Here is a 15,457-nt window from a genome sequence, read left to right on the forward strand (position 1 = left end):
TTTTGCTAGCTTGTTTTAGTAATATGACAGCGGCACTCAGTTAGTATAGGCTTCGTAAAAGAGAGAAAGATTGAAATTGCTCGCACGCACCAAATTAAATGATCTGAAAACTCGTTTCGTGGGAACACCATTAAATATTGGCGCTTCTCCGCGAGCCGTAAAAATTTTCTTATCGAGCCACAGTTTGCACATCCCTGTTTTAAGGCATTATGAAACTATCGTCGGAGCCACATGCAACTTTTACTCTGCGGTTAACATTGAAATATAAGATAATCATTGTAATGCATATTCAGTCAATTTTTAATGTACTAAAATAAAGGGTAGTTTTTTGATATTTTATCCCAGACCTAGAGATTATTCTAGCATTGAAAAATAAAAAAATAATAGGAGTGGCAGAGCGGAGTCAGTGTTGTGAGAACATATCGGATTTGTAGAATTCGCAACATCGCGAAAATACGAATCACAACTAGCGATAAATACTGTTTATTCAGACAGTATTCCATTATTTGGTATTGCCTTTATATTTTATAATGATGCTCATATTTTGACGTAAGTCGGCGCACCGCAATTAATTCAACAAAGCAAGACATTTTAAATAGTCTAGTATTGGTCGTGAATACCTGGCGCAACTGAAAAATTATTAGTCAGTAAAAAGTCGGTTCTTTTAGCGCTACAATTACAGGAGCCGTTTTGCAAGAATTTCGGGGCGATCAATATTTATTTTGAACCGCTTTTGAAAATCCTGACTATGGCCTGATTAAGATAAAGTACGTAGAAGCAATTTATTAATTGTACCAAAATAAATTTGGGTAGACTTTGGGATGTTATCGTAGATCTTGGAATTTTTCTAACAACGATATATCATGAAAAATAATCACAACTGGCTGTCAATACAGCAAAAACTCTACCTATAAAATTAATTCGTTTCGGAATCCCCTTCGTAGGTAGAAAATTCTGAAAGTAACGACGCAGTTTACACATAAATGCCCCAATTCGTTCTAAGCCCACACAAAACTCGGACATAACTTTTGAATAAATTATGATACTGGGTAAACCCGTAACAATCACATGTTAGAATTAAATTACCACATAATAAATAGAAAATGTACACATAGAAAGAATAGAGGAATAACAAATAAAAACGACGAACGTAGACCGTGGAGAGTGAGAGGGCGGCGGTCGGAGTTTTTTTATTATTTCGTTTTGCTCACTAAACCATTCGATGAATCAGAAAACCGCAAATATTATTACACGATCATTGTCATAATCAAATGGGTGCTCGCGAAGTAGGCTATATGACCCGAGTTGGCGGACACCGGAACGTAGTATGTGTACCAGGTTCGGATTGGGTCATAATTCTAGGTACAAGTACTACGGGAGTCACTTGGCTAGTCCCAGAACTCATAATAGAACAAAAATAGGGAAATTTGGAATAAAATTGTGGCTCTAACCTGGTACACATACTACGTCCCGGTGTCCGCCATCTTGGTGCACATACTTCTGGGGCGCCATCAAATGAGTTAACCCGACATAATTTGCTTTTAGAATTATTGTCGAGGCCGCACAAACTATCTCGACTAAATTTAATTATACGATAATAATTTTGTATATATATTATTCGTAAAACATTATCAATCAAAAACCTCCTCGACGTATTATAAACAATTCAAGTCAGCGCTAATTGAAATCTTTTCAGGTGGATTTAATTTATTGCCGTGCGTACACGTACATGTGCGTTCGATTACGATAAAAATGAAGTAATTGTAAAATGTTTTTAATCGGAACGTGGACCGCGGCGCTAGGATATGTGCTCTTATAAACTCGAAAAAAAAACGATATTCGAATATTACATTCGAATTGGACATCCCAGATTCAAGCACTGCATTAAATCAATCTCAAATAACTCTACACGCGGTATCAAGTTTTCGGTCTTCAGTATGTTAAAAATCTGAAGAAAAGATCCGACTATTTTTACGAGTGGCGTAATTCGGCGAATGCTTCAGGACCCATTCATGTAAATTTCCGAATTCTGATCTCCAGACCGCTTTGAAAATCTTGGCTGTGCCACTGAAAGTGTGTATTGTAACGTGAGTCTAATCGACCCTTTTTTATGACATTTTGTGCCGGGATAACATGCAAAATATAGGCTAATCATTCTTAAAGGTGGGTTATCACGCGAACATTTTTGTAGAAAATTTGGAAACGGCCTTTGATGACGTAGTAGTGAGAACTCATTCCAAAAATTAGCTCCCCGCCATTGGCGAGTAAGGTGTTCAACTTCTGTTTTTGGCGTTTAAACCTCTTCAACGTTTAAATCTAGTTTCTCATCGCGTAGTTTAATAAAGATTGAAACAATATCGTATTGTTAAACATATATGCCGACTACCGGTACTGACCACCCTTCAGAAGGCTTTGAAGAACTGATCCTGGAGTAAGTATTTACCACTTTATTTCGTTTATCGACTGTTTGATAAAATATTTAGTCAAAGCATGATGATACCCAGTCACACTTTTGTATGAACCAAATACAAATTGCCAATTCGTACATTTACCAAAATAGTGATAGTCTACTACAAGATAAACGTAGATTACTAGATTCCCAATAATGGTTCATTTTTTTATTATATTCATTTCACATTATTATGCAACAAAACACTGTTGTATGTTGAACTTTACTAAACTGTCTGGTGATATTATACTGATCTTTTTTTATGTCAGTTCTATCAATTTAATTTGTATACAGTCAAACTTCGATACTATGGCACCCTCGCTACTACACCCTCGCTATTTTGATCGTCATCAACTAAATTCAATATAAAATATATTTACTATGCCACCCTTCACCCTCGCTAATATACCACATGAGATACAGTATTTCTGTATTAACGAAACAATAAACGTTACGAACGAAACGATTAAAAGGCTGTGAAACAGCAAAAGTATATGTATGTGCTTGTAATGTGTTTTCTCAAGTTATCTAAGGAACTGTCAAAACTCTAAGGAACCGTCAGCTGGCGCATGTTCTTTCTGCGGATTTCATGCACCTCGTCGTCTAACTCTAGCCCAGTGGTCGGCAACCACCGGTCCGCGGAAAGGTTACTGCCGGTCCGCATGGAGGTGACACAAAAACGGACAAGTCCGTAATAAAACTTCTACAATCTAACCACAAACCCTACGACTAAAAAACAGCACCCAACAGTAAACCAGACAAAAACAACCCCAGGGGGCGAGCTAATTTGTTGCGGCCCTTGAACGACCCGACATTTAATAAATAAAACAAAAATTAATTCCAAATATATTATTGTCTCTACACCAGTGTTTCCCAACCTTTATCCGCCCACGTACCATTTCGGGATTTGGTGCAGTGCTCGCGTACCACCTACACAAATAATGCGCGAGTAAAGCTATTCCTCACCGTTTGTGACGTCATAATAACGTATTTGATTCATGCAAAGTGTAACCATTGATACCTTAACAATGGATAAAAATGTGCATTGTCTTACCATTGTTATGCTGCAGACAGTGAACGCTCCAGTGAACTTCTGTTCCACGCCCCTTTTTGGCGTCGAGCGCATACGAATTAATGGCCGACGAAGCAATCATATTTATCGAAAATGCAATGTTTTCGGGTACGGTACGGCCGATATTTGAAAATAAAAGTAATCTTGACAATCTTAGCTCGATAAACAAACTAATGTGAGATCACGAAAAATGCCCACATTTTAAAAAGCGGTCGATCGGTAATAGATGAATTTATCTATATTTTCCGTATAAGAGCGCTTACTAAATACTCATTCGCGACATGAATGAGTAGCATTGCGAAGAACAAATTTCATTAGGTGTTTATCGCGAATCGCAATACTTATGAACCTTGATGCAGACTGTAAGAAATATTCCAAATTTGATTACATAAGACAGCCCTGACGGAGAGGAAAGCCAATAAATTTGAAGAACATGTATGCCTACTTCGGGTTTAAGAAAGCCATGCTTGACCAGCAGTTAATTGAACCACCCTACAGTGGCGAGTAGGCTACGGGTAATTTAGAACTCAATTATCCTGACTGGGTTCGAACGCGATCGTCGTAAGATGGTTAGATTAGCGATAACAAACGTGCTCCAAACATATAGAAGCTCGCGGTAGCGCATCGTGTCAAGAGTTAAAAATACGCTCGCCATCGCACCTCTTGACTACCCTGCGCGGGTTACCTAATCCCATACCCGATATAGACTGCTAACCGGACGAGAGGCCGTGGTTCGCTACATAATCGGTTATCGGCGTCTCCCTCCCCCGGGATAAATCCAGTCCAAAAAAATAGTATGTTCATTTTATTTATCATTTGATTAAATAGGAAATCAAAGCTAAACTTGCCGACTGGAGTTGGTTTAAAGCCAACACACCACGTCAAGGTCTCCAGTCTAGGTGTTGAATTCTCTTTACAGGAGAATCCCCAAATCAGATAGGCAGTGATCGCTGAATTGGGGCAAGAGACTGATTTGAAGGCCTATTTATTTTGCGACCTTCTGCCGCTTCGGAAGTGGGTCGCTGCACACAGATTGCCAAGGATTTTGTGCACCAAACGTGGTATTCCCTCCCTTGACTCTCTTGATAATTTTACGCTGTGTAACAGCGGAAATACCATAACCAACCTGTGATATATCAGGATTCCTGCAGTGAGCCATTCTTGAGCGCTGAATGAAAGAAAACAGTGTAACATGCGCATGCGAGTGCAATCATACAAAACATGCAGTGAATCCAAAAAAAAATAGATGTTTGATGTTTTTTTTGCAATTTCATCCCAAACAAGGATATGATAACGCAGCCATACATTTTGAAAAGAATCTTTTCAACTAGACTACTTACATAGCACAGGCATTCTAACTACTCAGCCATAACGCATTTGCCTCAATGTGTACATCAACCTTCACACGTATTTTTTGAGAAAATCAACAATTTTTTTGGATACACTGCGAAACTGCCAAGAAATTGATAGTGAGCACAGAGAAGAAATGAGATTGTGTCAAACAAAAATAGGTGATTCATGCTCATGCAAAAGTGACTTACGAGTTCCCCGAATAAAATAGGTGTTCCATGCTCATGCAAAAGTGACTTACGGGATCACCAAATAAAATAGGTGTTCCATGCTCATGCAAAAGTGACTTACGAGATCACCAAATACTGCCTCAAGCACATCTTGCGTCAGAATTCTCAAGCATACATATTCTAGACCATTTTGTAGAAGACGTTTAGCAAGTTTAATCATATTTCTGGTTGTGAAAAGCAATCCTTCCAGAGTTGGCCTAGCTAGAATTCTTTTCTCCTCTCCCTTGTACAGCACCTCAACCTCGTTCTAAAATACAAATCCAACTGGAACATATAATACAACTGCTTTGAAAAATAAGAAGAGAAAATTACTCACTTGCCATTCCAAAAAGTACGGAATGAAGTCCTCTTCAAGCCATTTTAGACGCTCATCATGTGGCGATCTAATTGGGCATTTTGCGCCACAGGTCACGATCTCAAACCACCCTTAGATTTTAACACAAAACAAGCAAAGTTGAAGATTTTGGCAGACGAAATCCATGGTTAATTAGAATCTAGGAAAGTTAAACTCAAATGGTTATCAAAAAGACAATAATCAATGTTTATGTGCAAAATTTTCAGATGAAAATTTCAGTCACACCTGGGATAGATTTTAATTGCTGTCGAATTCTGAATTTAGTATTTCCAGAGCGAATTTATCAACAAATAATCTGAATTTTTACAAAGCTTGTGGTTTGATAGACTAAACGTCAGTGTAAGGACAATTTTAAACAGCACAAAACATTAAATAATTGATACAAAAATCCTAAAATTGACAAGCTAGGCCGAATTTGAATGAGGTTGTTAAATAGGGTACTACTTTTTACATAAAGACTGCCTATGACTACGAGAAAACTTTTGGCAAGATGTCATTTTAGATTGGAATATATGTTTAGCAAAATTGTGATTCAAAACTTTAAGTAAAAGATTTAATAAATAAGTCGAAGCTTTCTGGAGCAGATCGCCTTTCATCTCTGATTTGCTAGATATGTCACTGACTAATTTTTTAATGTAAAAATCATCTTCCACAGTAAGTGATACACTGGTAAAATCAATATCTCTAAACGCTTTGGCTGCTTCTCTGCCTTGCAGTAAATATACTCTGCTAACTATTCCCATGACGTCTTCATTGGGATACTTCAAACAATCTTTTTTTTTCTGCATACTCTCAATGAATCTGCCTCTGGGTTGTGACTGAGTTAAGCATGCACTTAACGATGAGCCAAACTTCAATAAAATTTTGTGTGTCACATAACCACCAATGTATTCCAATATTTCTGAAAAATTATGTCATAAGATAACAACTGGCTATACTGTCATTTTATAAAATACTTACTGATCGCTGAAATTTGTTTTCTGCTTCGGTAAAGAAATAAAATAAAATCGAAATCAGCATTAAATCAGACTAGAAAGACTTACCTGCTTCCCGAGCATTTATCCCTGTTGTTTGATAATCACTTGTATGTGGGGTTTTCATCTTAAAACTAGCCACCTCATCGTATAATTTGATAAGTGACTGAGCAGCAATTGCCTGAGGTAGTCCCAACAATTGACTAGCTGAGGTGAATGAGCAGCCTTGGAGTACAGCTGGCTAGCTTCTTCTGTCGTCAAAGTATGATGTAAAGTTTTCGGTGGACTTTTGTCGAAATTTTCAGCACTATTAATTGGGCCTATACATTCCAAACAACTTTCAATTTCTTCCTCTGTCAAATTTTCCCACTCATCCCATATTTGGCTATCGTCCACCCCATTTTCAGAGTTTGCAATATTTAACGTTATAGTAGGCCTATTCATGTTATCGTTCTATTCCGTACCGTAATGCATTGAAGTAGTGCAACAGTCAGGAAGTAAGTGCAAATTTAAATTAGTACTAGTTATTACAATTTAATGTAGACTAGTGGAAGAGTGAATCCAGGTGCTTACAGTTCTGTAGGGAATGTACCGGTACGGTCATTTTCAGGAATTAGCATTCATGTTCATGGGCTCTATATAGCCTAGTCTAGTCTAGAACCTAACCAATAACTAAATAGCCATCACCAAGTCATATAATCCGTCAGCTGCTAATCAAATACCTACAATTCTATGAAGTTGGTAGGCCTTGGCCTACGTCGGCCACTGCAGAAGAAATATCGTCTAAAGCTAAACTGACGACCTTTCCCGCGCAAGTTAGAAGTCACTTTCTGTTCAAAATCGTGCCGCGATGGCAAATAACGCCATGATTTCAATATGTGATGCCATACCTATGCTCGCATTTGTGGCCAATTATAAACTTACGGAATACATTGCTTACATTCTACTCTAATAATATGTAAAAATACGCAAATAGGGATATATTTACAGCAAAATACGCGGTTATAATAATAAATTTTAAAAAATTTAGGGCTTTAATTCTACGCGGCCCCGCCATAAGAAAAGCATTGTTTGAGCCTCCATAATACGATTTTACAGAAGACCACTCAAGCGTGCGACGTCTGCCACGGTAACAATGAGTTTTCTATCCATTATGTAGTCATCAATGGTGTAACAACAAATTCTATTAAACTAGGCCGCATCAGCCAAGATTGATGTGGTGCATGTTGTTGTTTTTCCGCCACTATTCAAAAGAAGAACAACATAATGAAATAGCAACAAAACAATCAATTCATTCAATGCGATGGCTGCATTTGTTTATTTTCTACAAGGTGGTCGATGCGTGGCATACATTTGCTCACAGCTAATCGGAAGTCATGCATTGGCTCAAGGAGTCTGTTTCGTTTCTTAGATTTGATAGTCATAAGGGATGAAAACCCTTGCTCGCACTCCCACGTCAAAGGAAAAATTAACAGCTGGGGAATAGCGCGAGAAGCAAGCGTCACATATGAGGAAGCCATGCTAAGCCAGAAGTTGATTGGAGAACATTCTTTGTGTTTCGTCTTTGCAGTCTGGTCAGCCTGGATATCTATGAGCTCCTCTTGCTCCCCAGTCTCGACAGGCAGGTCGGCTGGATCAATAGAAAATGGATCGGTTATGTAGGCACAACATATAACATCCGGAATGTAGTGCCTCAATTCGGCATTGAGCAGTGACAGGTGATCAACGATTTCGTGGGAGACTTCATCATTGGGCGCGCTGGGAAGGGTTGTCAAGGATGTAAACATTTCATATTGCTTGCTATCTACGTTATTTTTCCAGAGGTCCAACTTCCGGACAAACGCTCTCAGTTTTGAAATAAACTCTACGATAGTACAGTTTGGTCCCTGAAATGACAAATTTAAACGGTTGATGGTTTCAAAAATGTCTGCCAAGTAAGCCAAATCCCTCATCCTCCAGATCTTTTTGAAACTCGTGATCTTTCTCCCGTAAAAACACAAGTAGTTCATTCCTCAATTGAAAAAGACGTTTTGTTGTATTTCCCCTGGAGAGCCAGCGCACTTCTGTGTGATAGAGAAGACAAGTGTGATCGGAACCGAGATCTTCACAGATCAGCTTAAACAGGCGACTATTTAGAGCTGACGCTTTAACAAAATTCGGTTCAAGCACGATAACAACTTCGGTGGAAGTATCTTGGCGCTAAGGGCGAATCTGTGTATAAAACAGTGTACACCGGTGACGTTTGGTGACACGGCTTTCACATGGGCTTGAAACCCAGACTTTCGACCAAGCATGGACGGAGCCCCATCTGTCGTGCATATGATTAGTTTGCGCCAATCCAGTCCATTCAGCTTGAAGAAATTGTCTAGAACAGTGGTTCCCAAACTTTTTTGACAACCGCCCCCCTATAGTAGTTTATACAACTTCATCGCCCCCTCCGGCAATACAAAAAAATGTAAAGTCAGAAAAGAATATATTACAGACCAAATAAGAAGACAAATCATAGTTTATAGTGTTTTTTAATGAAATAGATGAGATTGGTGTTCTTTAGCTTCTTTTTTATTGTGTCTAAAATTACCCCGTTTACTGGTGGAAAGGCTATTTTGTTGTTTTGATAGCAATAGTAGCACGGCTGAAAACCCCTTTGTCACCATATAATAGGTCGGAAATGAAAGAATCCAGGGTTCTACCTCCTCAAACACCGCCGTGTACTCTTGCCTTATAGTATTTCACTTCCTAAATTCACTCTATTTCACATTAAAATAATAAAAACAAGGTTAATTTTCCCAAACTTGTAATAATGATTTTTGTACATCTCATTTATTCGTACAGCATGATGACATGCACCAAAATACTTAAAAAAAAATTCATCCCCGATTCCTCATCCTACCACGGCCTCCAGTCCGAAAACTGCGACAATTCGTGAACTCAACTCAGTCGTCTTATTAAAAAAATATTACAATGACATTTATTATGGCACTGTCTTGTTGCTGCATCACGCTGGTTAGCTTTACGACGCCAAGATTGGAATATTTTCTAAATGGGAATCACTAATCCCAGTTTTTTGCTTTAGGATATAATAAAATTTAGTCCAAACGTTTCTCACGATAAATTCTGTTACGTAAAAAAATGTAATTTACTCCTCGAGCGTAGATTATAAATAACAAAATTTCAACGTCAAAACCGCCGTTTGAATGTTTACTCGAACATAGACTTCCTTGTTTACTTCGTAACATTGGCCAATCAGCAAGATGCAAAAAACGTGACAATGCCCCCTTTCACATCCGCTCAGACACGCTCACTCAGACAGATTCTCAGGCGTGGTCGTGAACATTACCTCAGTTTCGCGATTTTGAATTATGTTCGTTAGTTTTTAGTTGTTTTTCGGAAATTTAAATATAAATCAAATAAATCAATGATTACTTTGTCTTCTTATGAGTTTCAGTTAAATTACAGGAATCAAAAATTAGTGTAGAAATAGCTGTGATAGACTAGGCTCAAATTCTTTATCGGTACTTTTAAAAAACAGATTGTTAAATGGTGTGTATTAGAATGATAGTTTGAAACAAATACCCGATTTTACAGGCAACAACTCGCGAAACCACACTTAAAATAAACACCGAAAATTTTAAAATGGTAAAGTATGGGAAGAATTTTCCGCGATCAAAGGTTGGGGAAGGTCCATTCAGTGAATCGTCCCGGGCCAGATTATTTTACTCCGGCCGTATTTTGCCGACCACTGGGATACGCAACTACCGTACCTTACTGCGAAGACGAGTCCAGAAATCCTTTCGCGTGTGATAATCGCCCACGTGATTCAAGCCTGCGAATGCACACAGATTACAGAATTAGGTGCGCCGAACATAAAACAGGTTTCGCGAAATCGCCCCCTCCAACTTTTTCGCCCCCCTCTGTATCGTTTTCGCCCACCGGGGGGCGATATCGCCCACTTTGGGAAACACTGGTCTAGAACGCTGAAAACATTCTTTCCTTTTGTTGTACTGCACAACTCTTGGCTCAGCAGTAATTCTGTTTTTTCAGCATTATCCTGTGTGAAACGGACGTCAACAAGTAGTTGACTGCAGTTCGAAACATCTGTGGATTCGTCAACCTGTATTGCAAACCCAAATTTTGAAGCTCTTGCTCCCGCAGTAACTTGATCGGCTATGTCAACTGACATCTCCTCGATACGGCGCTTTACAGTATTGTTAGAGAAGGACACACTGTCCAACTTTGCCACGGACTCCTCTCCCATCACACGTCTGGCCAAAATCTTTGCCGTCGGCATTATGAGAGACTCTGCAATGGTATGAGCTGTCATGCTTTTAGCCACCAAGAAAGCGACTTCATAAGGCGCTTCCCCCTGGTCCCCTTCTGGTGGAATAAGCCAGTTCTGTCCAAACGCTGCCGCTTCATTTGCTCCGCAAGTCGCCGGAAGTAGCTCAGATCTCGATTCTTCCTATCAGCGTGGTTCGTTCTAAGATGACGTAGAAGCAGGCTGGGTTTTATGGACGCGTTAGAAAGGGTCTTCATGCAGACCACGCATTGCGGTAGAACTTCTCCTTTGTGCTCGATCAAGATGAAATCGTATTTTAAATAATCTGGATCATAATTTCGCTTGGACATGGTATAAAGTCAAATGAAAAATACTATTTATCGCAATAATAAATGAAAATTTGTCAATGACAAACCTTACTTAAACAAACCACCACGATAGACTAGCTCCTGGTGTGTTTCCAGTACCATCCAGCGCTCACATACAATTTAGACATTCTATGACGTCACAAAGGCTAGAAGTAAAAAAGACGTCCCTTACCATGACCCCTTCAAAAAAGCACCGCAATTAATTAAGAACTATCGTCGATTGAAAAACAAACAGAATGTGCTCGCGTACCACCTGGAAGACCTTCGCGTACCACAGGTTGGAAATCACTGCTCTACACGGATTTATGTGGTGACAAGTGCTGCTGTACGGCGCTTCCTATGTAACAAGTAGCGTATGTCGTTCGAGTTAATTTTGATTTTTAAAATTTGAAAATGTTTGGAAAACGAAGCGACGCGGATCGAGCATTCCAAAGTGCTTGAACGGAAAAATATTTTTCTCTTTTGCGCATTTCAAAACCGGTTTGCTCGATATGCCCAGCCAGCATCGCAGTCGTTAAGGGTTTCAATGTTAAACTCGTTACGAAACGAGTCGTCGAAAATTCGACCCCGAGACCCGTGACTTCGCCACAGCTCATCTGTGCGACAGTGCAACCCGTGTAATGTGCACGTTCGGAAGAACATATGGCCTTGAACATCTTTATCTAAAATGCATTACACTTAGATTAAGTTTCGCACTCGCTTGTCAGATCATCATTTGGACGACGAGTCGCCATAAAAACATTATCTTTCACATTGATAATAAGTACATAAAAACAATGTATTGTTGGATAATAAAAAAACGCCACATATACATCTCATTGGGACAGGCTTTCAACACAGCAATAGAAGGGTAGCAATGCGAATGCGCCATTATTTGAAGTTTAATTATGGTAGCGATTGTTCGAAGGCGGAAATATTGCGGCCCGCGCGCTACCAGAAATGTTTATATTTGGCCCGCAAGTACATGAAGTTTGCCGACCGCTGCATAGCACTATTGAGCAACATGTCTGATTTCATAAACAATTGTCATGTCAGTATGTCGCAATAATGCTGGGTAAATTGTTTTCTCTACGTCCCTATAAGAATGTCACTCATCAGTCCGACTAAGATCTCCCCAACAAAACGATACAGGCATTGTTAACTTTCCCGAAATCTTAATGTGAGGCCTGGTTTTCAATATTGATAACTACAAAAACGAAATAGGCTGGAAGTAAGAAACACGTTACTATAGTGTCAATGTCGACCCTATCTCAAATATGGGAGTTAATGGCCATCAAACAAATACAGACATCACATTAAATAGCATCACCGTCGTTTTTAGTATATTGTCAAAATAAATTTCCTAATGCGTATTATTTATTGCATAGGCTTGGCTTAGTTCGTTTGTATAAAGGTGGTCCGCCAAAAGTTTGGTCAAGCTTTACCGGTCCGTCACTGGAAAAAGTTTGCCGACCACTGCTCTAGCCGATCGCATGCTTGCATCACACTGGGCTTCCCGCTTCTCTGCTACATTAACTTCCGGAAGTGCTCCATGCCCGCTTGGCTTCCTCGAACGAAACCTCAACATTTATCTCATCACCTTCGCTTTCAAGCGGCTCATCGCTGCGCAACATCTGCTCAGCAATCTCATCCAGTGTGGATTGGCTCTCACGAAGCAGTTTCTGATCGTCGACTCGCTGACCTGCTTCCAAGCACGGCAAACGTTATGCAGAGCGTTGAGCAATGTGAACTCGAACTCCTTTCCCTCGTCCATGGCCTCGAGTCGGTGACGAAGCAGAATTTTCTTGTATGGGCGCTTGAGGTTTTCCATGATTCCCTGATTTATTGGTTGAGAATTTGCTGTCGTGTTGGGTGGGAAGAAGACCAGTTTAATGTTTTCCAGCTTGATCTCTGGATGACCAGAGAAGTTATCAAGACAGAGCAGCACTTTGCGTCCCTGCTGGCCAAGTCGTCTGTTCCACTCACGCAACACCTGTTCGGAAAGCTTCGCCATCATCCATGCTTTCGAGTTTGCCTTGTACTTAACGGGAATCTCTTTGTTCCTGGAGGCACGAGGTTTCTGGGAACTGCCGATTGCCAGAAGAGGGAATTTCTCACTGCCGCTCATATTTGCCCCCACCAGAAGAGTGATTTCTTCCCTCCAGTGCACTGTTCCCCTCCTGAAACTCATGGTCTTGTTTGGAAGCAAACGCCAGAAGAGTTCAGTCTCGTCCAGGTTGAATACGTCGTCTGCGGAGAACTGCCCGAGTAAGGGCTGGAGAACCTGTTGTTGCCACTCAAGAAGTGTTGCGAATCCACCGCTCCAGCTTCGCCCTGCACTGTCTTGAACGTGATTCCGTGGCGCTTTTTAAAATTGTCCAGCCAACCGTTGCTCGCCATGAAGTTTGGAATGTGCATCAGTTCGGCCAGTTTTAAAGCCTTCTTCTTTATCAGATCGCCGCCGACAGGCATATTCTGTCTTCTTGCTTGCTTTAGCCACATGAGCACCCCGTCATCAAGCTTTGAGTGGTGAGACGGCTTCAGCCTCATGCGTTTCGATGGAACTCCAGCTTTGATAGCTGCCTCGATTGCATCCTTCTTGCTGATAATTCCATTCTCTGTGGTTCTCTTAATTTCGATGCCCCATTTCTTGCTCATTTCCCTGGCCAGCTTGGACTGATTCGGTTTCTTTTTTGCAGTATCAATGCTTTTGAATTGACATTGTGGGCAAATTTCTGAATCTGAAAAAACTCTAGAATTCGAAACTACTGCACTGTACTGTACTTTATACTGTAATACATGTAAAATACAATTGCACAACACAACTTAGCATTACATTGTCGCATCCGAAGGCTGTTTTTACAAATCCTTGCTACCATGTCACCCTCTCTACTATGCCACTCTCTCTCGGTCCCAAAGGGTGGCATAGTATCGAAGTTTAACTGTACTTTGTTTTCCAGTGCACACTGCTATTAACAACACAGTCCAGCTGTTATCGATCAACTAATGGAGATTCGTGACAACACATTTATTGGCATGAATGAATTACATATGATGAAAACTTGTAATAAAATAATAAAAATAAATAAAAACTGATTTGAATAACTGTGTGAGATATTGTTGTTTCGGGCTGTGGGTAGGAGTTTGCATGGATTCCAACATAATTTTGAGGCTGAAACCATCCTTCGACTTTAGTTCCGTGGAGAGACATCAGAAAAAGTTGCTTGCGAAAATTTTATCCATAGTTTTCTCATTGTTTCCTGCTTCGAGACAGATTCATCACAGTGAAATCTGCTGTAACCACCAATTACACAGTCCATACGTTAAGGTAGTGTTTGCGCATATACCGGTATAGTCAGATAGTCTATATATAACGATAATATAACAAAAAGACTAGTTATAGGATCAGATAAACAGAGTAAACACACATCAATTATAAAATCTAGATCATTTGAGACAAAAAAAATGGCCTGGTATGCGCTTTTTCACTAGAAAATATATTGCAGCAAAAGGTCTGGCACAGAACTCGAGGACGTCTTGACTTCGATTAGTTGAGTTTACTGTAATTTCTCATAATGCAATAATATTATTTAAAGATATTGATTTAAATCACAAAAGCTTCCTCCGAATGCACCGCTCAATAGAACTAGCACACGGTTCAAAATAAGTACACAGAATGCTATAATTGCCTCTGACCTAATGCAAAGTTTCGCCGACGAGTTCTCACCACTACGTCATCAACGGGACATACTAATTTGCGTTCGATTTCGGCAGGGTCGACTTTTAAAAATTCGAGTCTCGTAAACGAAGTCCGTTTTATGCAAACGGTAAACGCCAAAAATCCTAATAAATTATATAGAATCAAATTTGCTTCAAAAAAGTTTGCGTGATAACCCACCTTTAGAATAATTATTCCGCAAGCCTTCATACACGGAAATTACCGACATTCATAACCTTTGACCTGTCGCTACTTCCGCATTACTTTTGTGGAATCGAGGTGACCGCGGTTTTCTTGAATTTTTCTTGCGAAAAATAACTCGCGTTGGCGTCTCTGCTGCGGAAAAGATATTAATGTTCAGAGATGTCATGGCAGCAACTATCCGGGACTAGATTAGAGCGGTTCGAAGACTCTGGAATATCAGTAGCCTCGGTCAGTACGCATAGTGGATCGATTGTAGTCTGCGCTGGTAAAGCCTGGCTGTAATTATGATCATTTGTTGCTGCAGTCTTGATATATCTTTCCGAGAGTGTGATGTGAAGCCCTCCATTTCTAAATCTTTCGTTCTGTCCCAATGTCCTTAAAAAGTGTAATTCTACTTCCTGCTTATTTATTTTTGACCTAATGTATCTGACTTTTTCTTGCAAATTCCTCTTTTTTAATGGTTTCTTGATATTATCTTTTTT

General features: G+C 39.8%; 1 protein-coding gene and 1 pseudogene across 1 annotated transcript; both read right to left on the reverse strand.

The window, feature by feature from the left end:
• Positions 1 to 4,474: 4,474 nt before the first annotated feature.
• LOC144424261 (uncharacterized) lies at positions 4,475 to 6,557 on the reverse strand. The gene is made up of 4 exons (XM_078113387.1): positions 6,500 to 6,557; positions 5,418 to 5,527; positions 5,163 to 5,348; positions 4,475 to 4,689 (listed from the first exon to the last, which is right to left on the reverse strand). The coding sequence occupies exons 1-4, from the start codon at positions 6,555 to 6,557 to the stop codon at positions 4,507 to 4,509; spliced, it is 537 nt and encodes a 178-aa protein (XP_077969513.1). The 3' UTR covers positions 4,475 to 4,506.
• Positions 6,558 to 10,022: 3,465 nt separating this feature from the next.
• LOC144424445 (zinc finger BED domain-containing protein 5-like) lies at positions 10,023 to 11,242 on the reverse strand (annotated as a pseudogene).
• Between the last annotated feature and the right edge of the window lie 4,215 nt (positions 11,243 to 15,457).

This window comes from Styela clava, chromosome 6, assembly GCF_964204865.1.
Source record: "Styela clava chromosome 6, kaStyClav1.hap1.2, whole genome shotgun sequence".
In the NCBI taxonomy this organism is placed as follows: domain Eukaryota; kingdom Metazoa; phylum Chordata; class Ascidiacea; order Stolidobranchia; family Styelidae; genus Styela; species Styela clava.

Coding starts and splice junctions, on each gene's coding strand:
- LOC144424261 (XM_078113387.1), bottom strand. CDS start 6,557: ATGAAAACCCCACATACAAGTGATTATCAAACAACAGGGATAAATGCT. Junction 5,528..6,499: donor GATAAATGCTCGGGAAGCAG/GTAAGTCTTTCT, acceptor TTAAAATCTAAG/GGTGGTTTGAGATCGTGACC. Junction 4,690..5,162: donor AGGCAGTATTTGGTGATCTC/GTAAGTCACTTT, acceptor TCTTTCATTCAG/CGCTCAAGAATGGCTCACTG.